Genomic DNA, 24,141 nt, shown 5'->3' on the forward strand with positions numbered 1-24,141 from the left:
TGCAGCTTCTGCAAGAAAGGTGATACATGTGCACACCAGGGTCTGCACAAAACCATGCGGGCCGCTGCATTTTGCACCAACTGGAGCTTCTGGATACTCTTCAAGGGCAGTCCCATGTAGAGCGCATTGTAAAGTATGTTGGTTGAACCACTCCCCCAAAGTCATAAAAACTTTTTCAGATGTAAAATAATGACCTGCTTGTACAAGTGCCAATCCATGTCAGAGATGCTAAGATCACATATTCTAAGAGCTGAATTTAGAATTGGAGGCCTGGGGATTTTTCAGTGGCTAAATTATCATATTGTTACCATACTTGCTATGTATTATCCATTTTACACTGAGGAAAAAATATACCTATGTGAAGGGAATAGCAAAGGTTCCCCCCTTGAACACTTTTGAGGCCATACCTGCCTTGACTTCAGATAGATGAGGAAAATAATGGGAATTAGGATGAGTTGGTATGATATGTTAAAATAGTCAGAAGTTTCTTTAATTTAAAGGATACCCTCTTAATACCCTTAAGGGTATATTTATTACAGCAAAATTACAACATTAACCTAAACCCTAAACCTTTTTTCCCTCTATTGTGTTAATTTTAATTGTAAGTTCTTATGAAATGTTATTAACTACTTTACAGGATCCTTAAAAAAAAGTAGTATGCTTTATTTGTAACAGCCAAATCTAGTGTGATGTTAGAGGTGGGTACTGAAGAACCTTCTTTTCCTTCATACCATGTAAAGATGTCATGCAGGAAAAAGGCAGAACAAAAAACAAAAAAACACCCACTACACCCCAAAACAAAACTTTTTTTACTTTCTTCTTACCAAAGCATCTTGGGTTCAGAGTGAAACTACCGTAATCCAATGCCAAAATATGTTTGGCTTAATAATTCATTACACTACTTACGCATGTGGTTCTTTTAATGACTTCAGCATAGATACTATATCTTAAATGATCCTCTACTTTATCTACTTTAGAAGACTTCAGTGCAAAATCAGAATTACAGAAATCTTTGGCTTGATAAATTCTGTTTGTTTAAAAGCAATAATAGAAAGCTCAGATATTAATATTCAATCATGTTCTTCTTCCTAGAAATCATTGATGATCTTGCCAATTTGGTAGAAAATACTGATGACAACCTACGCAGACAAACCAAAAATGTCTTGAGGGTGGAGAAAAAGTCAACCTCCTGTGGTAAGATTTTAAATTTCATTCCTTTTGGTTTCTACTGGTTGCTATTTTTTGTGTTCTGAAACCTGGTTTAAAGCCATTTAGTTTTTTTTCTAACAGCCAATACTAGCTCTTTCATATAACCTTGTACTTTCCTTTACAAACAATCTAACAATTATATCTAGGACCTTGAAAAATCGCTACCCCTTTTAAAAGGGGGAAAGAAGTGTGATAAACCAGTCATAATTATCCCAAGTTTGATTAAGGAAAATGAGTTATTTATCTCCTGGAGGGCATTTTCTACTTTGAGATAATTCTACTTCTTGGAACTAGTAGGCAAGGGTCAATCTTGAATGGGTCTTGGCAGGAGAGATACCATTGGCCCTGCATAGAATGCAGACAGTGGAATTCATCTGGAAGTTCAAAACCCAGTCGTTTAGTTTTTTAAAACAAAATACCATTCCATTCTTGTGTTGTCTTCTATGCCTCCCTCCCTTCCTCTTGTCTTTTTCCTTTTTAGAAGGTGAGGCTGCCCTACTTTTGAACACTACTGTGCCACTGTAGAAGCCTGAAAACACAATCTGGAAACCATGGCAAGATGTTATCAATCTTTCTTCTTGATGGGAGAGGAACAGAGTAGCTGATTAGCATGGCAGCTATGCTACACAAGAAACACTGCGGGGCAATCATTGAATTCAAGTACTCAACTTTTGTAGAAAACCCAGCCAGGCCAGAAAGAAATGCCACATTCTAATACAATTCCCTCTCCTTTTATATAGGGCAGGGTTAGGGGACTATAGAATAATGTGTCATGACAGTGGAAGAGAGGATAAACAGTGACAAGAAGGAACTCCAGACCAGAAAACAAAGAAGTTATTAATCCCAAAGAAGGGCTAAACAGAGCTGAGGATAATCAAAGACAACTTTCCATCTTGAAGAAGCTCAGTTTAGGAAATGGATTATTAAAGTTTAGGAGATTTCTGATGCTGTGCCTACTTTCCAGCACATGAGACAGATCAAATATAAGTATCTTTTCCTCTGTAAAAAAAAAAAACCACACACACATAAGAAACAAACAAACAAAAAAAAGCAATGTTATAAGTGAACAGATTTTCCCCAACACCAAGAATAAGGGTGATGGTATATTTAAGACCTTTCTCCCTCTTGATATTCCCAGGCCTCTGTGGGGCTTGATATGTTCTACCTCAGAGTCCTTCTTTTAGAAAAAAGGCCAAGAGAGATAAAGGCCATAAAACCTCTAAAAGAAAATTATAAAATAGGAGACAGAATTATTTCTTTATGAGATTTCTCCCTGCATCACTCTTTAAATTTAGGGAGTTTAGAGATAGTAATGGAATAGTGATAAATAATACAAAATTATTTAAATGTAAAAAATGTTTTAGAACATTATACTAATGGCTCTGGTGAAACCAGAATCAATCCTGAAAAGTGTTCTAGAAGAACCAGGTTTTTACCAGCTTCCAGAAGGCCATGAGAATGGGAACCATTATCATCTTAGTGGTTTTGTCTGTTCTGTAGGAGAGGAGCTCCCTCCCTCCATCTGAGTCTCATCACCGGTCATTTACTAATGAGTAAATAACGTATACAGTTTCCATCCCTGGCTCATATCTGAAACCAGAATGCAATAGGTACAGACAATATGCTTTCTCATATATCAATATATCAAGGTTAGATTTATTACCAACAGACCTGCATTCAAAATATCAACTACAGACCAAGATGATCAGCAGTCTGAATAATTGATTTATGAGTTGAGACCGAGAAGCCTAAAGCAGACTTTGGCAGCAAATTCTAGAGTCCACTGGAGTTGGGCGAACAATTTCAACAAATAAATAAATACAATTTCCAATATATTTTTTTCTTCTGGAAAGTTTAACCCTTCCCTTCCCTCCATATCTCATCTGTGTCTCATTATCATTATCTTCTCTATTTCCATCCTTCTCAGTTAGCTGACTGTCCTTTCTCAGTGAACAAAGGTTCAATCAAGGGACACCCTCTTGAGATCCAACTACAGTATAATACAAGCACAGTAACCTCACCTACTAGCTATATTCGCAACCCCTTCATACATCCTGATCTACCTTATGATAATAGAACCACTGCCCTCACCACCTTCCCACTCACTCCAGCCCCCCTGGCTGTACTCCCTGGATCAGAAGAGGCATGGTGGAAAACGCTTTCCCTATTCTTTTGCTCATCGCAGAGACCTTCCTTTTCACTTTTCTGACTCTGACTGTGGGAAACGACAGTCCACTTTTCCTGTGATTACTTTGCTTCCACTCCCTCATCCTCAGTTACACATGTTCATATAAATCCAAAGGAAGGGAAATAGGCCTAGTACTCTCTTTTCATCTCCTGCCACTAGTTTAATAAGTAGCATGGTAGTCTGTTTATTGTGGAATAAATATGGGGAACTGTATTTAGGCCCAGAAATCCATGGGAATTATGAGAGATAAGGGAATGGATGAATGCAAGGACATATAAATTGATATGATTTTGGCAGATTTTCATATAATACAGCATTTAGGACAAAGTATGAAAAGGTGAGTGCACATGAAAATGATCTTATATTTGAGGGTGGAAAGGTTAGAAGAATATAATTTCTGGGGTAATTTTAGCACAAATAGCATAATCATGGTGGAAGTAGTAATATCAATACTAAGCACTATGAAATTCTGTATAATGGAACTTGTAATCTGGAGGTAGTGAATTCTGTCAGTGTCTACTCATGGAATTACTGAAGGAGAATGAGCTCCTCCTTCATAAAGATATTTTTTTCCATCCTCTTGTAAATACTTCAAAAAAAATTTAAGGACATTGTAGTTTTCTCCTCCTTCCACAAGATGGTGATACAGTTCCTAATCTTAAGAAATTAAATAACAGCTTCCCTTTTATATTGTTTCTGACTGTTTTGGAGAAAGTAGAATCATCACTTCTATTTTTTTTCTCCTTAAACTTTTGCTATATCAGCCCATCTCAGAAATGTTGATTACTAAAGTAGTCAGGTACTTTCCCTGGTTTTGTTTGTTATGTTTAAATATAGAGAAGTCTCATCTAAATCAACAAAGAGAATTATAAAATCTTAAAGCCTGTCAAATTACAGCTGTAAATTATATAAAATGATTCTTGTCTTTTAGATATTTCTCTTTATCTAATTTACTGGTAATTTCTATTTTCTGTTCCTCTCACTAGGTTTTTTGAATAGATTATTTCAGGTCTGCAGATGCTTTCATAAGATATAAACTTTGTATGTTCCAATGAGGAAATCTCTATTCATTTTATTTCTAATATAACCAAGGGTTTAGTTAACATGACATGAAGTCAACTTTTCCTACGGTCTGTTTGCTGGATGATTATGCCAATATTCCATCAAAAAACTGCATGGACAATTGCCTTGGCTTGGAACCAAAAGATGTTTTGGTTCCAAAACATCTTTTCCTGGCATATGAGTTGTGCCAGTTTTTGAATCTTGTCATGTTTCCAGAGTTAAATAAATTGCATAGTTTTCCATAAAAGTGCTACCATGTTACTTATAATGCAAGCATATCTGGTTTCATTATCTTTTTCTTGAAAATATATTTTTTGTGTGTACACATCATGTGTTCTATAGAAATTGTGGATCAGATTGAGAAGAGATGCATAGAGGAACAATTTATTGTTTCCTGTTGAAAAAAAAAGATATTTTAATTACTGAAACACCAGTGCTGCAATGTGCTGAAGCCAAATTAGAACCAATATATTTACAATTGTGTATGTTTTGCTGCCACCAGAACCTCTCTTGAAATCAAAAAACTCTATTTTTCCCCATTGATCCTTGATTGCTCTGGGCAGAATCTGAATTTGAATTTTGCCTTCAAATAATTAAGTCCATTGTTTGGCAGAGCTTCTCAGACCATAGTTGCTTCTGCAGATCTGCAAAGCGTTACATCTTCTATGCATCTACTGCAGGGGTGTCAAACTGGCGGCCCGTGGGCCAGATGTGTCACACATAGGTCACGCCCACCCCAGCTCCACGAAGGGGCAGAACATTGTGAAACGTCATGTGATAGCAACGTGATGCTGCAAATTTGACACCTGTGATCTACTGTATTTGTGAAAGTTAATTCTTACATGGTAAGAAGGAAACTGCCTGATGCCTGATCTGTCCATTAACCAAATAACAGATAAATAGAAACTGGTCCTTCTGCTCAAAAGAGTTGGGTGTCTAGTATCATGAAGGATATCAGCTTTGCTACTTGTCCTTTTTCAAGGCATGGCAAGGGAAATGTGGTAGAGGAAGCGATTTCGCAATCAGCATGTTTTTTTTCCCTAGCTCAAGGATAGGAGGAAACCACCTCAAAGGAGGTATGGGGAAAGAATCTCACGTCTATTATACAATGTCATGTGTAGAGTTTCCTGAATCAGAGAGAATTTACCCAAAGATTTACCCACGGTCTTATCTATGATGTGGGCCTCTTCCTGTGATGTAGTTTCTTCCTATCTTTGAGATAGGAAAATAACACGATGGTTGGGGAAACTGCTTCTTCTACCACATTCCCCTTGCCATGCCTCAAAAAAAGGACCACAAACATACTGCCCTCAGACAGGATTGGGGCAGTGTTTTCCCGCTTCTGCTGATGAGGGAACTGATAGGAAAGGAGGAGCTGGGAAGGAGACTTTCACTGTCATTCTCCCCCTTCCCCAAGCAGATATCCCTTGCAGATCTTTTCAGCAATGGTGCTTTTCAGCCTAACAATTTCTAGGTAAAATTGTTCCAAGTTCTTCAGAAAGTATGGAGCAATAGCAGACTGTTGCAGTAGCAGAGAAGTAAATTGGCCATTTCGAAGCCACTGTGTCAGCCGATTAGGTACACCACACCAAGAAATCAACTCCACAGGAAAGGTAAAACCACTTTTATTGAGGTTTCCCATAAGAATCTTGGAAATCTGATTGCATTGTACCTTTTTGTCCTTCTTATAATTCTGTAAATTAGAAAGATATAGTATCTGTCTAAGTGTCTTAAGTTTTGGTTTTTCGGTTTTTTTTACCTTTTATCACTGTAGTAATGGATCTTGCATGTTTCTATCAAGGTCATCTTCCTTGCTCTCTATACATTGCTGCTCTAAGCAAGCAGGCTAGGAGTTGTAGCCTGGAAAATCAGGGAGGGATTGTCATGGTGGCGATGGCAGAGATTACCTTAGGAGTAGTAACTTCATGTTATCATACAATATATAGTAGGACAAAAACATCAACAGCCAACTTTGAGAGGTTCTCTTCTGTCAGGCAGCTAAAGTAGAAATGGCCACAGAGGCACAGAAACCTGTGACTGGATGGGAGGGGACAGTCTTGAAGTACTTCTGCAGTTCACTAATTTCCTTAGGGCCCTGCTTTATAAAACACAGCAAAAATATTGTGGCACCCAGTAAAAAATAATACAAGATGTCTCCTGTTGGATATCTTTTGTCTGGTGTTAACCTCTTTCAGTGGTAGACTAGACCAAGATGGAGACTTTGTTGTGAAAACATGTCCTCCACAACAGAGAACAGCTCACCTTGCAGCTGGGGCCAGGAAGATATGTCAATGAACTGTTAGTAGAGGCCCTATAATTAGTTACTATTTACTTCTGATGACATGACAGCTGCACGAAATAACAATCCTCATCATATTTGCCAAGTTGTGGTGTTTTTTTCAGCAATATTTTAATAATTTTTATTGTTCGGATAGCTTTAGCCCTTGTGCTGGGATTCTTGGTTAACAGAAATCTTAGCAGCAATCAATCCTCCTAGGACCGTAATGTTGATTTTCAGGTGTCAAAAGTTTTATTATTTGTAATAATAAGTTCCAGCATAGACACTGGCTTCTGTCCTCATCCTTTGCTTCTCCCCTGATGAAAAAAACATCAAAATAATGTGGTTTGGCCCAGTTACCCAGACAGCCTGGTGCATAGCTCTTCCTAGAGAAGGCTTTATTTGCAAAACAATCATTCTGTTGGCGAGAGCATTCAGAAAGAAACTATCTGGACAATAAGTTGTCCAGTTGTCTTCTAAATTGAAAAAAAAAAAGTGGCCTATGCCAAATTCATATTTTCTCACATTTTACTTTGGGGAGCAAAAATCTGACATTTAGAATGATACTTCCAGAACTGGGCTTTTTTGAAAGGTCATTTGAATCTGCAGATTAAAAGTCTAGATACCTTAACCTTGTCTTTCCTTTATTCTTTACTGAGTAGTGCTAGATTTGGCATGTCTAGTGAGAAATGGATAGAGCTAGGCCAGTGGGAAAGGGACAGTAACACCTAGTTAATTACATTTGCATATGCAGCTGTTCAAACAGAGTTTGGCCAGTGCCTGCTCCATCTCTTGCTAGGGATTTGGTACAGCTGTCACTGGTCCCGGCAGTTCATTGGAGGGCTGCAGTGAGTCCCTGGAATGCCGCCTCAGTCATCTATCATTTCAAAGGCCAAGTAATTAGTTCTGTTGGAATAAAAAGAGGAACAAACCTTCTAGTTCATTTTCCAAGGATACGTGTCAAGGAGTTAAATCACTACTTTATATTTTTGAAACTGCTGGAATGCAATAATTAGATAGTTAATGCTTACCCATTTATTTTCCTAGCAGTCTTTAAACTGATGAGGCTTTATTGTAATTTTAGGTGATTGTTCAAGGTTTTTTTTTTTTAAAAAAATAAAAAATAAAGACACCAAACCATTACAAGTCTTGATGCCACTGTAACTTAGCATCTTCTATTTGCAGCAATTGTATTTAAATGACTAAAAATAAATAGTTTTTGTTTTAGGCTGCCTTGTTATGCAATGATTCTTCTAAAATATCTTACCTAAATGCATGAAGCATGATGACTGTGGCAATATAATGGTTGAAAATATTCACATTCTTCTGGCACATCCAGATAGGTGACTATTTTAACAAATAGTCATCTTTTCAAAAAAATCCTCTTTTGCATATTTATTTATTCATTCATTCATTCATTCATTCATTCATTCATTCATTCATTCATTCAGTTTCCACCCAACTCAGCCAAATGACTCTGGGTGGCTTACAATTCTAAAATTATGAAACAGAAGTTGTGAATACTCCAACACTGGAAGTTTTTAAGAAGAGATTGGACAACCGTTTGTCTAAAATGGTATAGAGCTTTCTGCCTGAGCAGGGGATTGGACTAGAACAGGGGTCCCCGACCTGTGGGCTGTGGCCCACTACCGGGCCATGACCTATTCACAACTGGGTTGTGTGAGTATCCGGCTGGTGTGGTGCTCGGATTCTCCACTCATGCGACCATCGCAGGTGCTAGAAGCCTCCCTCACGTGAGTGTCATGAGTGCTCAAGGCCCCACTTGTGCGAGCGTCATGGCCGCTGGCATGCATGTATGCACCTGCCTTAGACTTACAATAAATTTATTGTCACTTTGAATGTACGCTAATTGGCATATATTAAAATAAAATTGTGTTGCATACAGCTCTCAAAGGGTCACCACCTCCAATATACACTACATAAACATGACTGACTAAAAAAATAAATTAAAATTATGCATATACCCATATATATTAAATGACACAGAGAAACAACACAGTCTAGTTTGGATGTATGCATGTATATGGCAAGAAAAACGAATCTTGCGAGTTTACCAGGCAGATGGCATAGGGAAAAACATTAAAACAGTAAGAACACCCACAAAAGAAATAGATGCAAACAGCAGCCATGATGCTTACCAAGGATAGCTGCTTTAGCAAGCATGGTGAGCAAAAGGCAAGTAGATTCCCTGGATTTCTTGACTCTAGTAGGAACTTGATCATATTTCCATATGCGTATAATGCTGATGGTTTGGTCTGCATCGCATTAACTTCCTAGTTAACTTATTTTTTAATTAAAAGAGTTCAATTAAAAGACTCTTTTAAAAAGTCTGCTGGATCAAGTGGTCTGATGGGCACATTGGTACTCATGGGCCTCATTGCCTCCCTTTGCCTTACTGTAATTCTCGGTACCTATTCTTATCGCTTGATGAGCAGCCAATATAGCAGGTGCCTGTCACTTACTTCTTTGGCAATGTGTTTGTTTTATTCTTTTCACTTTCATTTTGAGATGTGAGATTTGCTTCTTCTTTCTTGCTCTTCAGGGATTCTCGACCTAAAGCTGGAGCGACTGCTTTATGATGGGTTTATTTACCTAATCAATGGGCTCTGGTGTTGTCTAGGAAATGCTGGCATTTTTGAAAGAGAAACTCCTAGTAACTGACAAACAAAAGTCCAGCAGTTAGGTCTGATGAAACAACGAAATGAAGGTCAGCTAATATTGCCCTCCGTCGCTTTCCCGGTGGCCATGACAGCAGGGGAGGTTTATTTGAAGATCCCAGACTCGGAGTCACTGTTCGTATTGTCACCCGCCTGAGTATTCGAGGCCGTGCCAACAGTTTAGGATATTAATGTATTCCACAAGATCAGGGAGAAAGAAATTCCTCTGCATGTCTTTGTTTTGTTTACTCTAATTCCCCCCTCCCCTTTTTCCCCTATGCACTTTGTTTGCAGTGCCTTTGTCTGGTGATGTTGCTGGGCATTTCTGATGAGAAAGGAAAGAATCACGAAGAAGGGAGGAGGGAGGGACGAGTTAGTACTTTTGAAACACGAGGTGATTTTTTTTTTTTTTACCAGTTGGTCAGGTGAGTTAAAATTAATATTCTGGTTAGGATTGGGAATGCAAATATATGTAGATCCCCCTCACACCTCCCCTCCCTCCTTTCCTCAAGAAGCAAATCTCTTCAAGGAGATTTGCTTTCTGGGCCCAGAAATTATTCTACAAAACCCCAAGCACCGCTGCTCCACAGGATGCCATGCCTCAGTGCGTCTTTAGTATTCATCCTTGCTTCATTACCAGAGCCACCTCTCAGCCCACCCCCAGCAGCTGCTAAAAGGGGCAAAATTACAGCAATTCATACTGCTGGTGACTTATTGCCAGGGGAATAATTGGTTTCTGTTTGCAAGGGACATTATCACAGCTATGCCTCTAAAACAAGAAATTGTTTACTAGTTTGGGGGAAGGGGGATGTTCAGTGTAATGTATTTATCAGGATTTTCACAGGATTTGAAGGAAGGTGGTTTCCCAGAAAGAAAAGCTGTTAATCAAGAAACAATGATCTAATAAAGACATGGGTAGGGAAATAAATATAGGTAGATTTGTTAAAGGTTCCAATGTTTTATACTATCCTAGGAGGAATTGTACATAGTACTTAGATATTTTTTAAATATATTCTTTGATCCCTCATGGAAATGTTAATGAGACAAAATGTGCTAAAGAGCTCTTCAGACCCTGCCTGGAGAGGAAGGAATGAAATGCAGACCCTCTGGAGGGCTTCTAGCACACAAGAAATCCCTTTGTTTCCTGTTTTAAAAAACCAGAGACATGTCTAAAATCAGGGACAAACTGAGAGCAGGCTGAAGGGACACTGTTGAAAACTAGGCTTTCTGTGTTTTTAAAAGAGGAGAAAAATGTGAATGCCACAGCCCGCTTGATAGGCAGCATAAAGGAGGTGGGTATTTGAAGTCCAGCATGAAGGTGCTATGAAGATGGGAGTGAGATACAGTTAGGCCGCCTTTCACTTAGACTTAATTAAGGACCTCACATGCTTTGTCTCTTGGGGTCTCCATTCCTCAATAGAGGCCTCAGCTCAGCCCCAAAATTGTATCTATAGACCTGCTGCCTTTGTGCTGAGTTGCCACACCAAAAACAGTAGCAAGTACAGGCCCCATGTTGCTGGAGGTCATCCTCTTGTTCAGAGAAGTGAGCCTGCATCCCCAAGAAAAAAATGGGTAAAGTTGGAAGGGAGCCCGTTTTACAACTGGGGAATAACCAGCCTTTCTGTTTCTCTGTGTGTGTATCAACAAAAAGCCAGTGGGAGGTAGAAGAGGTTTTGTAACACTTTCCACAACTTGATTATGTAGACTTAATGAGGAGTCAGAGGTTATACCACAAAGGGCAAACACTTTTCCTCAAGGAATCAACACAGTGTGTTAAAGTCTATGAATGAGAAATAACTTGAATCTTTCACCCAGCTATTGATTATTCCAGATCTCTTTTTATGTGTTGGAATTTATCAGTTTATGTAGCATTCTGTGTACATAGTTATAATGAAATTAGTTTCAGATAAGAGAGGAAGAAAGAGATTTATTTTGATACACTGTAATAGTCTTTCTCAGCTGGTAGATTTACCCTGGAGTTAATTAAGGAGCTGAAATTTATATAGGTTGGTAGGTGATGGTCTAGTTATATTGCAAAGCAAATTACATGAGAAGAGTTAGCCATTAATCTACCCAAGAGCTCATACACATAGAGGTAGTCATATTTGGCTTAATAGAACATGAGATTTCTTGGTAAATGGGATCATGTTCAAATTTGGGAGAGAGAAGACAAGCACATAAATGATGATGAGGATGTATGACGATACACATTTTGATCTGGCTCAAACATGATGGCATTGAAGCCATTACTAAAGAGGGCGTGAAAAAGCCTGGGCCAAACTCTTCACTTTGTATTCACAAAGTGACTGCAACCCAATTTTTATAATTCTGAATGAGATTTATTTTTCTAAATCCATCTTATTCTGATATTAAACTGGGAATCCCAAAGCTAGTTCAATTGACTCAGTTTAGAAATTATTATTGTTCCTTGATGTCATTCAACATTTATTAAGAAGCATGTAAACAAATGATAACTATTTGCACAGGCATATACCCTGTGAGAAATGAATTTGGAGAAGGGAGCAGAATAAGGCAGTATAGTATTAGGTTTATTGTTGATAGGCTATAGAATATGGGGAAACACAGGGACTCTGTTTAACCCTGTGGCAAGTTATAAGTAACTCTTTGGCTGTAGATGTGCACCTGTGTCTTCCAAGTATTATGGAAGCTGTGACCCACTTTTGAACTATCATCTGGAAGCTGTTATGGAATGAATAGGGGTGAAGGAAGTAATTAGAAACCAGATGTCTTATCCCATCCAGAGTATGTAAGCCTACTATTGAGCAATCAGAAATGTAGCCTAAGAATGTTCTTGCTTCTTAAATAGTAGCGTAAGCCAAATGTGTTTTCTTCAGTTATAGTTGATGTTTAATAGAAGTGAACAGAACCATCATTCATATTTTGGTAATTTAAATATTTAGTTAGGATAACGTGGCCTTTACAATACATCAGGAGGCTTTAGCTTATATATAATGCCACAATAAAACAATGCCTTGTATGGTGATGTGTCTAAGAGAATATACCTTCCAGAACCTTTAGTTTCATTTGCAGTATAGAGAGTTTAGTTCTTAAGGACGTTTTTATATCATTTCCTTCTTTCCTCCCTCCCTCCCTCCTTCCCTCCCTCCCTATCCTATTTTAGATTTTTAGGGATATTCATAATTTGTCTTGGTTTACACAATCAGAGGTTTTTGTGTAATCAGCAAAAATATGCATCTCTTGGATTTCCATTGCCGTTTTCATTTTTCATTAGGTGTGAGCAATATGGATTTGGGTGTTCCTGCCTCATATGAATCAAATTGATACACCTGGCATTTCACATTCCATGTATCATTGAAGTCTAGATTACATAATGTTGAATATAATTTTACTGTTGTTATTATTAACATTATCTTCCTAGCATATGAGATAAGAGGAATTATTACTTCCAATGACTTAGAATCTATCCTTCTATTGGGGCAATCTTTAACTTATTAATAGCCATAGTTGACTTTTCTGAACTTGTGATGACCTACAATTCAAAGATAGTTTTCATAAGTACTCTTACTGCAAAGATAGTCAATCTAATAGCTAAATTTGTTTTTTTTTTATCCTAATGGCCTTTTTCCAATTAAATTTTATTGCATAATTTTCAACCTATTTTTCTTTCTCTCTGGCTTAATTTGCCTTTTCTTGTGAATATACACTTCTAAAGAATACTCATTAAATACCAGGAAGTCCCATGGAGTTAAAGGTTTAAGGAGGAAGGTGTGTCTATGTATGTACATAGGCTGCTTGAATAAAGGGGGTGCATCCTTTTTCCTCATTGAGCTGTTACAAACTGGTATCTAAAGATATAAAGGAAGCATGTTTATCAGGTACTGTTGAAAATGTAACAACAGCAACACGAATGAGTTTTCATGGCAAAAGGTATTCGGAAGTCAAATGGCAGTAAGGAAAGCATTGGAAAATGAATGAGTCCAGTTTGGGGAAATAATCTTTGTAAGCCTGTGTTGAAGCAGAGGATACATTGCCATTTTTTTAAAAAAAAAGTTTAATTGGCACAATGGAGGAAAGTGATTTATGAGTCATGGGCTTTTGCTCTACTATTTCTCTTCAGCTATGCCTCTTATAAAAACAGAAAATGTCTCTTTGGGTTAATAAACTTGTTCAAGAATTTGTGGAAGCACTGAGAAGAGGACCATTGCTCAAGGAAAGGATGTTGCAGTGCATTCCTTTCCAGATTTATATCCCCTTTACTGGCTTATTTACTGCTTGCTAGTGACTTTTGTCCAAAAAACAAGACTATGTAATAATTTTTTATCATCAAGATTCTAATATTGTAATCCATTTTCCTTGTGTCTGGCAAGTCGTATGAGGCTTGCAGTTTTGTTCTTCAGATGCCTAGATTTAGGTAGACTACAAAACAAACAAACAAACAAATAAATACAATTCACCATCAAGAATTTCATACAATAATTCGCCATACTGCAACAGTCCCTACAGTCCAATTTACGTACATATAATTTATAGATTTACTTTACTATGACATAATTTAAGATCATACATTACGGAGGCTCAGTAATCAAATAATTGCTGGAAAACAATAATAAGAATCTATAATTAAATACAATATATTTCTTCATAAAGGCTAAATTTTAAAACAATTTCACAAAAGATTCACTAAAATGTTTTTAGTACCTTTTAAAGTTTTGATTAATTAGATACCAGGCATAATTCCTGGAAGTTGGTTCCAGAGGATTGGCCCTGAATAGGAAAAAGCTTTCAGTCGTGTTTTGCTACAAAGTGATTACAATTGTCTCTGACTTCTACAAAACTGGTGTCTTTTAATTTCCACTTCTTTGCTGGTCTATGACCATAATAAAGATTGATTGAATTTCCATTTAAAGGTACCTAACATTTAAAATCTTGATTAATTTGGAAGTAGCAGGAGGTGCATCTCATCTTAGCACTATATTAGCTAATCAACTCATGCACATAGAAAAACCCATGAGTTGTGGACCAAAATAATTGGTATAATATCAATTATACCTATATAATTGGTATTATATTACCAATATAAGAAAACATTTTTTTCTTTTCAATGTTGGAATTTGTTGTATGATATTTAGTTGAAAACGAAGTACTCCATTGTCAACAAGCCTGTTTGCAATTGTAGAGTGGCTAGATTGAAGTTTTCTTACTTCAAAATTAAATTGAATTTTTTTCCATCCGTCATTTTGCTGGTTGAAGGATATTGGTAGCCTCTGTAAAAGGTTCTTGATTGCGGATTATCCAAATGTGATTGATGAATGTTAAATGTCAGGAGCAGGGGATTTAGCGTATGAATTTCCCAGGGTTTGATAATCTTGTAGAGCAGGTAGGTGTGACTGCTTCCCCAATAATCTACTTAACTCAGTAGTTCCACCCTTCTATTGCCTTGTAAGGAGAATGAGATTCCTAGATCGTTTGCATGATAAGTAACTTCAGACCCTAAGAGCCTTTGAAAGGGTAGCTGAGAGTTAATTGTGGCAGATTGAACTAATGGCTTCCTATATTCACTGGTTAAGTTGAAAACAAGAACTTGAAAAGCTTCCTTTAGTTAAGTACAGTAATGGCCTCACGGTATAATTCAATAGCCAAAATGTTATTCAAGTTTTTCTAATCTAGGAGAATGTGTTCTATGTTCCAAATTCATGGAATTTGCTGAAAGAACAGGATACATTAGGTTTTGTTCTGATGCAGAAGAAATTAATAGATTTTTTTAAAAAAATCTTTATAATCTCTAGAGGTTACTATTACCCTGTAATCAAACTATATGGTGATGATAATTTTATATGAAACCTCAATTTGCAATGCATTAACTAGTCTATGTGTATGTAGATTATTAATATAGCACAATATTAATAGATAAAAGATAAAAATGCACAATTGCATACACTATGGAATATATACAACAGTTTTTTCCAACCTGATGTTCTATGGTGGATTAAAAAATAACAGATGATGATACAGAAGATGTAATTTAAAAGGACTAGAGCAGTGCATTATTCTCCTTGCAAATACTTTTGTGGATTAAATTATGAACAAGCTAGTGCAACTTCATTACAGGATACTGTTTTGCAACTGCAACATGCAAATTAACTGCTATCCATAGTACCCTCATCCAAGTATGCATATAATTGACATGACTCGTCCCACATTTCCTGCACTAATAATAGAATAATAAAGTTGGAAGGGACCTTAGAGATCTAGTACAACCCACTGCTCAGGCAGAAATCTTACTACCATTGCAGAAAAATGGTTGTCCGATCTCTTCTTAAAAACCTCCAGTGTTGGAGCACCCACAACTTCTGGAGGCAAGTTGTTCCACTGATTAACTGTTCTAACTGTCAGGAAATTTCTCTTTAGTTCTAAATTGCTTCTCTCCTTGATTAGTTTTCACTCATTGCTTCTTGTCCTGTCCTCAGGTGCTTTGGAGAATAGATTGACTCCCTCTTCTTTGTGGCAACCCCTGAGATATTGGAACACTGCTATTATGTCATTATGTCGCCCCAGTCCTTGTTTTCATTAGACTACACATACCCAATTCCTGCAACCATTATTCATATGTTTTAGCTTTCAGTCCCCTAATCATCTTTGTTTCTCTTTTCTGCACTCTTTCTAGAGTCTCAACATCTTTTTTATATAATGGCGACTAAAACTGGATGCAATATTCCATGTGTGGTCTTACCAAGGCATTATAAAGTAGTATTACTACTTCATTACCACTTGATCTTGATTTTATCCTTTTATTAATGCAGCCTAGGACTGTGTTGGCTTTTTTGGTAGCTGTAGCACACTGCTAGCTCATATTTAAGTGATTGTCCACTAGGATTCCAAGATCCCTGTTGAACTACTGTTGAGCCAGGTACCAACTATTCTATACTTGTGCATTTAGTTTTTCTTGCCTGAATGAAAAACTTTTCTTACTTTTCTCTACATTGAATTTCATTTTCTTATGGTCCAGTATTCAAGTGTGTCAAGATCCTTTTGTATCTTGAGCCTATCTTCTGGAGTATTGGCTATTCCTGCCAGTTTGGTGTCATATGCAAATTTGATGAGTTCTCCTTGTAAGTGATTGATGAAGATATTGAAGAGTACTGGGCCTAGGACAAAGCCTTGGGATACCCCATTACATACTTCCCTCCATGTAGAACAGTCCATTAAGGATTACATGTTGAGTGTGATTGGTCAGTCAATTATAAATCCATCTGGTGGTGATATTGTCTAACCCAGATTTTTCTATCTTACAAAGTAGTAGATTGTAGTCAACTTTATCAAATGCCTTACTAAAGTCCAAGTAAATTATATCCACAGCATTTCGCTGTTCCACTGATTTTGTCATTTTGCCAAAGAACACAATAAGATTTGTCCGGAATAATCTGTTTTTGACAAATCTATGTTGGTTTTGTTTGACTCTATGTGTTCACAGATTTTTTGCTTGATTATCCTTTCCAGAATCTTTCCAGGTATTGAGGTCAGGCTGATAGGTCTGTAGTTTCCTGGATCAATTTTATTCTAGTATGATAATGAAGAAATCTAGCTTAGAGAACTATCACATCATTCCTTGCACTCAGTCGTTCAGTCATCTCAAAAGTGGACTACTGTAATTTGCTCTACAAGGGGCCAACCTTGAAGAACATGTGGAAGCTATACCTAGTGCAGAGCATGGCAGCACAGGTTTTGGGGGGGGGGGGGCTCAAGAATAATCCCTGTGACATTACTGCAGTTGCTCCACAAATTGCACTGGTTACCAGTCTGTTTCCAGGTGCAATTCAATGTGTTGGTGAAGCCCTTCATGGCATGGGTCCAAGTTACTTGAGGGACCATCTCACACCACTGGGATTGGCCCATACCACTTGTGCTGGCAGAGGAGGCATACAGCGGGTCCCGTCAGCCTGAGTATTCTGGCTGGTGGGATCTAGGAGAGTCTTCTCTGTTGTTGCTCCTGGCCTCTGGAACATCTTGGCCCCCAGAGCCTTGGTAGTACAGTGGTTTAATGCACCCTGTTATTAACACAGCTGCCTGCAATTTCTGCAGGTTCGAATCTTACCAGGCTCAAGGTTGGCTCAGCCTTCCATCCTTTCTAAGGTAGGTTAAATGAGGACCCAGTTTGTGGGGGCAATAAGCTGACTTTGTATAAATATACAAAAGTATGAAGGCTATTGCTTAACGCATTGTAAGCCACCCTGAGTCTCCGGAGAAGGCCTGCATATAAATCAAATTTAAAAAAAATAAAAATGTGAGGTTGGTCCAACCCTCCTATCCTGAACACAGTCAGGATCAAACTCCAGGCTATGGGCAGAGTTTTCCTGCAATACTGTGTCCTAACCACTGTGCCACCATATGTGTTTCAGCAGGATTTTACATATTGGTCTTGATTGGTCCAATGAGTTAGCTAGTAAGAGACTAAAGTTGAATCATGCAAACATTCAGGAATAAAACTGAAGAGTATTGTTCTTGGTTGTATATCATTCCATTGCACAACAGAACAACTACACACAAGAACAGTTTTTCCCCGAATGCCATCACTCTGCTAAACAAATAATTCCCTCAACACTGTCAAACTGGCTGTTCAGTGCATTTATTCAAAAGCATGCATGCATACTTGATGCATTTGTTCAATGTTTTAAAACTTTACACTGAATTAAAGCATCCCAGTTTGTAGCCACATATCTAATCAGTGCCCTTTGTGCTGCTTTCTGATAAGCATACTGGACACTATAACATATTTTAAAAACCAATTTAAGGTAAACTATTTCATTTTATATTATCAGCAATCATTTATAAGCCCCTGAATGTCAGTGAATGAAAAATGCAACTTCCATATTTCCATTGAATGTTGTGATGTCATTGCATAATCACAGAACTTATGTGATGATGTCATGACACATATAATTTTGACATCATTGTGGCTTTGTTATGAATGCTACTAAATTATAGGTTGTCAGTTTTGGTTGTATGCTTGATGAGTTTGGTTTTCTCTATATTTCTTAAAAGTAAATATCATGACAAATCATGATTTTTGTGAGAATATTGATATTCTTTTCTTCCCAGCTCTAACTTGTCATTCAAAAATAAGGCCTGTAGTTGAATTATTCCCATATAGTTTCTCGAATTGTGATTTATGATGTCAGAGGGGCTAAAAACTTTTCATTTATTTATGATAACACAACTATGATAGAAATAGATGGACTGAACAGTCCATGCTGAACTATTTATTGCTGTGCCTGGCAGCATAATAGGATGCTGATGTATCTTGTTAAAAAACACTAGCCCAAGGAGATATTTTTTAATATTTTGACAACATAGGGACCATTTAAAGCAGGGATGTCAAACTCTATTTCATTGAGGGCTGCATCAAGGTTGTGTTTGATCTCAGGGGCTAGGGTGGACATGGCCAGCTCAACGTCACTGGTGTCATGTGGTGGCCTGAGTGTTTTTCCAGCGAAAATGGGCTCCCAAGCTCTGTTTTTGGCTGCAATGGCTTCCTGCAACCCTCTGCCAGTGAAAACGGAGCTCAAGAGGGCTGCCTGCAGCCCTCCTGAGCTCCGTTTTCACTGGCAGAGGCACCTTTCACTGGCAGAGGCACCTTTGCTGTTTCCAGGGTGGCCCCATGGGCCTGATTTTAGCACCCAGTGGGCCTTGAGTTTGACACTCCTGATTTAAAGAAATCACTCTGTTAGCTATGGAATGAACAAGAATTCAAAGTGTTCCAGGGACCATAAAGCTCAAAAAGAATTAATCTTTGGAAGAAAACTATCTGCTGTGACATACTTTTTACTTTCGTTGTTTTTCCATTTTTAAAATTCTGCAGTGTTTCTCTCAAAGTTTTTTTTTCTTTTATTATGATGTAATGACAGGAGTTGGAAGGGCGAACGTCTAGGTGGTGACTGAGGCCCAGACTTCATCACACATACACAAACACCAAGAAAGGGAGTGCCAACGTATGTGCCGGTGATCCCAAGCCTTTGTTTCTGTTCCCCAATAGCATGTGTAGAGAAAGCTTTGGGCTTGCTTCCCTTCCTTCTAATTTCTATGTTTTTCTCTCCATTTCCATGCTAGAGAAGTGTTTTTCTCCTAAAGAGAAAGATCGGATTAGAAATACAAAACTAAGATAAAGTTGGACAAATAATTGCTTTTACTGCCTCAGAATAAATGTTCCAACTTTGGTCAAAGGAATCTGTCCTCTGTTTGGAAAGACCTGCTGAATATGGAGTCTTTAACAACTCTGCTTCCCAGAAAGAAAATGGAAAGTGTTTGAAATTCAACTTGGAAATAGCAAAGTATATTATCTGGCATTTCTCTCACTCTAAAAAAAGTAAGAACTGATTTTGATACACACACACACATTTGTGTGTGTGTGTGTGCATGCATGTGTGTGTATGTGTGTGTAAAGAGAGAGAAAGAGTGCATGGAAGTGAGTGCGCAATTGAAGTTTAACAATGATAGATGAGGGGAAACACTTATCTCATTTCCTTTCATTCAGTCAAATTGTGCCTGTGGTTTGGGACCATGAACTCTGGGAATTATTTCATCATAGAGACAATAAACATTTTGGGTTGGAAATTCACTACACACTTTTTCTGATGGAATTTGACATGCAAGACATGTAAAATTCTCATTCTTTTTGCCTTACCAGCTAGTCTCAGTGGATAAGAAAAAAACAAAGATCTCTTTTGTCCACAATTCATTGGAATTGTGGATACTTACACTAAAACTGTATTAAAGTTGATCATTCCTATGTGGTAATTGCTTAAATCACTTATATGGCATTATAGAAAGATAGATATGTATAAAAGAAAACACAAAATTTTAATGAAAGGAGTCAAGTATTCCCATTTGCTATTAGAAAAGATTTTATTAGGTCAAAGTTGCCAACTCCAAATCCTGAGATTAAAGTTTGTCACACATTTAGGTTATATGCCATGTCTAGCACAGTTACAGTTTTAATATATGTACAAGCATCAAGAACAACTTTTAAAATATGTAATAAATGTTGACTGATTATAAAGTTGTTAGCTTTGAATAACATTGAAAAATAAATTACAGTAGAGATATAATGAACCTATTGCATATATTGTGTGGTAAAAGCTTTCTACAGTGCACGACTCTAATCATTGATCTGAATTTTGTGACTGAAGGCCAAGTTTTAACTCAGAAAATCAAAAAATGGTTTTAAGAGAGAATGTGATATAGTGCCTGCATTTTTTAGTTAAATAAATCCCACTGGTTTCAGGAGTGAGCCAACTTTGTGATTAGTGCGTACGAAATAAGATGATTACCAAGTTTTTTAAATTGAAAAACTAATTGCATACCTCCATCTTTTCTAGCGAATTACATCTGACAGATTCTTTTATGCTATATAGAATGGCCTGTCAGGGCTTAACTCCAAAAATGAAGTCATGTTGGTTTTTTGTTTTGTTTTTTAAATAGCATTACAGATTTCCCCCCCCAGGATTTTATCATCTGGGCTGATATTTCCCTTTTTTGTACTGGTTATTACATTTCTAATGTGTTCAATTTGAAGGCAAAAGGAGAAGGGGATGGCAGAGGATGAGATGGTTGGATAGTGTCATCAGCGTAGTGGGAATGATTTTGGGTAGACTTAGAAGACAGTGGTAGACAGTGGGGTCCTGGCGTGCTATGGTCCATGAGGTCACAAAGAGTCACATGATTTAGCGACTGAAAAAAAATGTTCAAATGGACATTATATAATTCATTAATAGTGATGATTAATGCCAGCCACCAAGTTAACTTTGACTCCTAGTGACCACATAGGTAGATTTTCTACATGATAATCTATCCCTAACCTGTTCTTTCAAGTCTCTCAGCAGTTCACTCAATAAAAAAAAATTAAATCCCAAAAGTGAATGCTGTCTGCATTCTTTTAATCATAGATTTGATACACTGTTATCTTGGTGCCAAAGATTGTACCATATTATTTCTTAGATAGATTGCCATTTCTTTGCTTGAATATCTAATGTGTATTGTGTAAGCTTTCTTTTATTTGGAGAAAAATCATTCATGAAGTTTTTTGGCACAATGTTTGGAAACGATAGAAATCTCCAATACCACATGGGTTAATTTGAATTGTACTCTGGGATGATTTATGCTGTGAATTCTTTTGAAGATAATTGAATAAGAAACTGGGCAGAACTCAACCCCAATATACTTGCAGATCTGATCTTGTGGAGATTTGACTTTACAACCAGTACGTTTGTTTTTGTTTTTTGTATTTTCTCCTGTTCAATCATGTCCAATTCTCAGCAATTGATTGGACAAGTCCCTGCAGTTTTCTTGGCAAGAATTTTCAGAAGTGGTTTGCCCTTGCCTTCTTCCTAGAGTTAAGAGAAAGTTACTTAGGCACAAAACCAGCTGGTTTTGTGCCTAAGAAGAAGGCTAGAACACAAGGTTTCCCAGTTTCTACCCTGATGCCTCAACCATTGTACCAAACTGGCTCTCATGTTTGTTGTAGTAACTTTCCAAGTCTTCAACAACTTTCTACAAGGCCTGCTCTTGAATTTTGTTCATGGCTGCCATAACTCTGGATGGCAATCTTCAGAATCTACATTTAAGGTTGTTTATGTGACAGATAAAAAGGAGGTCAAAAGCAATATTATGGTTCTTCTTTGGGGCAAAGAGACACTTGTGCAGCTAAAATGTTCAATACTAACACGGCACACAAACAAAAGAACCAGGCTGCCACATCTACAAAGATCTCTGAAAAAGTAGGTGTTAGGTCAAACAAGTCTTTACAAGTACAGTCATCCAAATAGATGTGATTTCAGGCTAAAGTGCTATGTAACAAACAACAAGCTGTCTGCACTTTTTCTACTTCCCACGAAGACAGAAAGTGGAGCTTCACTTTGAGAGCATCTTTTGACCGGTAGCTGACAGAACCAGGTGTTTTAATCTTCAGGCACTTTGTTTTCCGAACACCCTGTGAATATTGTCTTGCTCTGCACTGAAAATGCAATAAGTCTAAGAAAACTTAAGTACATTCTCTGTTTCACCATAACAGACTAACAAACTGTTGTGATCCTTTCCAAAAAACATGCTTAGATATAGTGCTCTGTAGATCTCCAAGGAAGGATCTTCACTGAAGTGGGAATAAATGAATTAATCTTAAAGGAGCAACAGGATCCTTTATTGTGTTCGCTGGGGGAAAACAAAACACAGCTGGTTTTTCTGGAAATTCTTCTTTGTGATTTGAGGCTTTACCTGCCAAAAGCCATTGTAACCCATTTCACTGTGACAATTCTCACATTCTAGCTCTCCTTGAAAGCTAAACTTGTCCCTCCTTCCACCTTCATTCAAATTCAGTTTCTGCAAACCCAAGACTTTTATGCATTGAAGCAGGCAGGATAGTAGTTTTACCAGATATTGTTAGTGTCTTGGTTCTTTTTTGCTGTACCGGTTTAACTCGATAGACTCATCGAGTACTTTTAGCAAACCAATACTTGATAGAGAAGGGAAAACAAATGAATATTATTTCTGCCAGTCTTTCCTTTTGTCAGCTCTTTCTGTTCTTCATTTGCAAGCAGACAAAAGCAGAATGATAAGGAGCGGCCTTGCCTGGTTCTCAGCAAGCTCCCCCTCCAGCATGCAGAATCTCCTCACTCTCTCCTGGAAAACTGAATTTCCTTTTGCGCTTGTTTAGGCATCTCACTCAGCCGTTCCAAAGGCCCTGAAAAAGCACCAGGAGAAGAAGTCAGCAGCTTGGCAAGCTTTGCCTCTTGGAAACTTTGTAATGCAGGAGACAGTGCCCACCATTGTGCAGCCTTTCTGCAATGGATGGGAGTAAAATAAGCTTGAATGAGTGACTCACTTCAGGGGTACATTGATGTTTACATTTGTCTTGCAGGACTTTGCATATTTTCTTTGGAGGCCTAATTTCAGTCACCACAAAAGTAACTTCTTTTTATATATATATATATATACTGTTTTCTTTCACGACATGGATCTCATTTCTTCATCCATCCATTCAGACTAGTATAGCTTTTCCCCTCTAGAGGCTTCCCTTCATCCCAGCCATGGATTTCAGCAGTTCCATCTCTCCCGCATTTGTTTGTGTGAATGTTCACAGAACCAAACTCCAGCCCATAATTTCTTTATGTGTTTTGGATAGCCCTCCTTCTCCTCTAAGAATTCCCTTAGCCAAGTAATTAAGTATGTTTTTCTGGTTTTGATCCATTGTGATGCTGTTGGGAGTTTTGACTATTTTGTAAGGATGGGTTTATCTTTTATTCAATCATTTTTTAAAGATATTCTTCATTATTAGCTAGTCAGACACTTCAGGAATAAATGGCATCAAATATAGTAAGGAAATGGACCAACATAAATGTAGCAATGAAAACGTAAATGAGCTAAAATTTAAAGAAATGTTTTAAAAATCAGCACAGAGAAGCATATCGGAAAAACCACTATCAAAATATTTTTCTTAACTAATAAACTGTGCCTATTACAGTAGTAAATATCAGAGAGTTATCCACAAAACACATACATACTTTTAACATAAACAGCACAATAAAAGAATGCCACAGGAATTGGAAATTGAATCTCCTAAACCCGTGATGGTGAACCTATGGCACGTGTGCCACAGGTGGCCCAGCACGCGAAGCCATATCTGTGGGCACACGAGCGTTGTCCTAGCTCAGCTCCAGTGTGCATGCGCGGGCCGGCCAGCTGATTTTCAGGCTTTC

At 37.6% G+C, this 24,141-nt stretch overlaps 1 protein-coding gene across 1 annotated transcript in view; it reads left to right on the top strand.

The window, feature by feature from the left end:
- Positions 1-24,141, top strand: part of STX8 (syntaxin 8) — a 74,363-nt gene that overhangs the window by 47,711 nt on the left and 2,511 nt on the right. The window contains exon 7 of the mRNA XM_034408076.3: positions 1,093-1,194. Within this exon, the coding sequence (XP_034263967.2) occupies positions 1,093-1,194 (102 nt within the window). The remainder of the gene's footprint in view (positions 1-1,092; positions 1,195-24,141) is intronic.

Source organism: Pantherophis guttatus, chromosome 2, assembly GCF_059756535.1.
Source record: "Pantherophis guttatus breed Tessera chromosome 2, ASM5975653v1, whole genome shotgun sequence".
NCBI lineage: Eukaryota > Metazoa > Chordata > Lepidosauria > Squamata > Colubridae > Pantherophis > Pantherophis guttatus.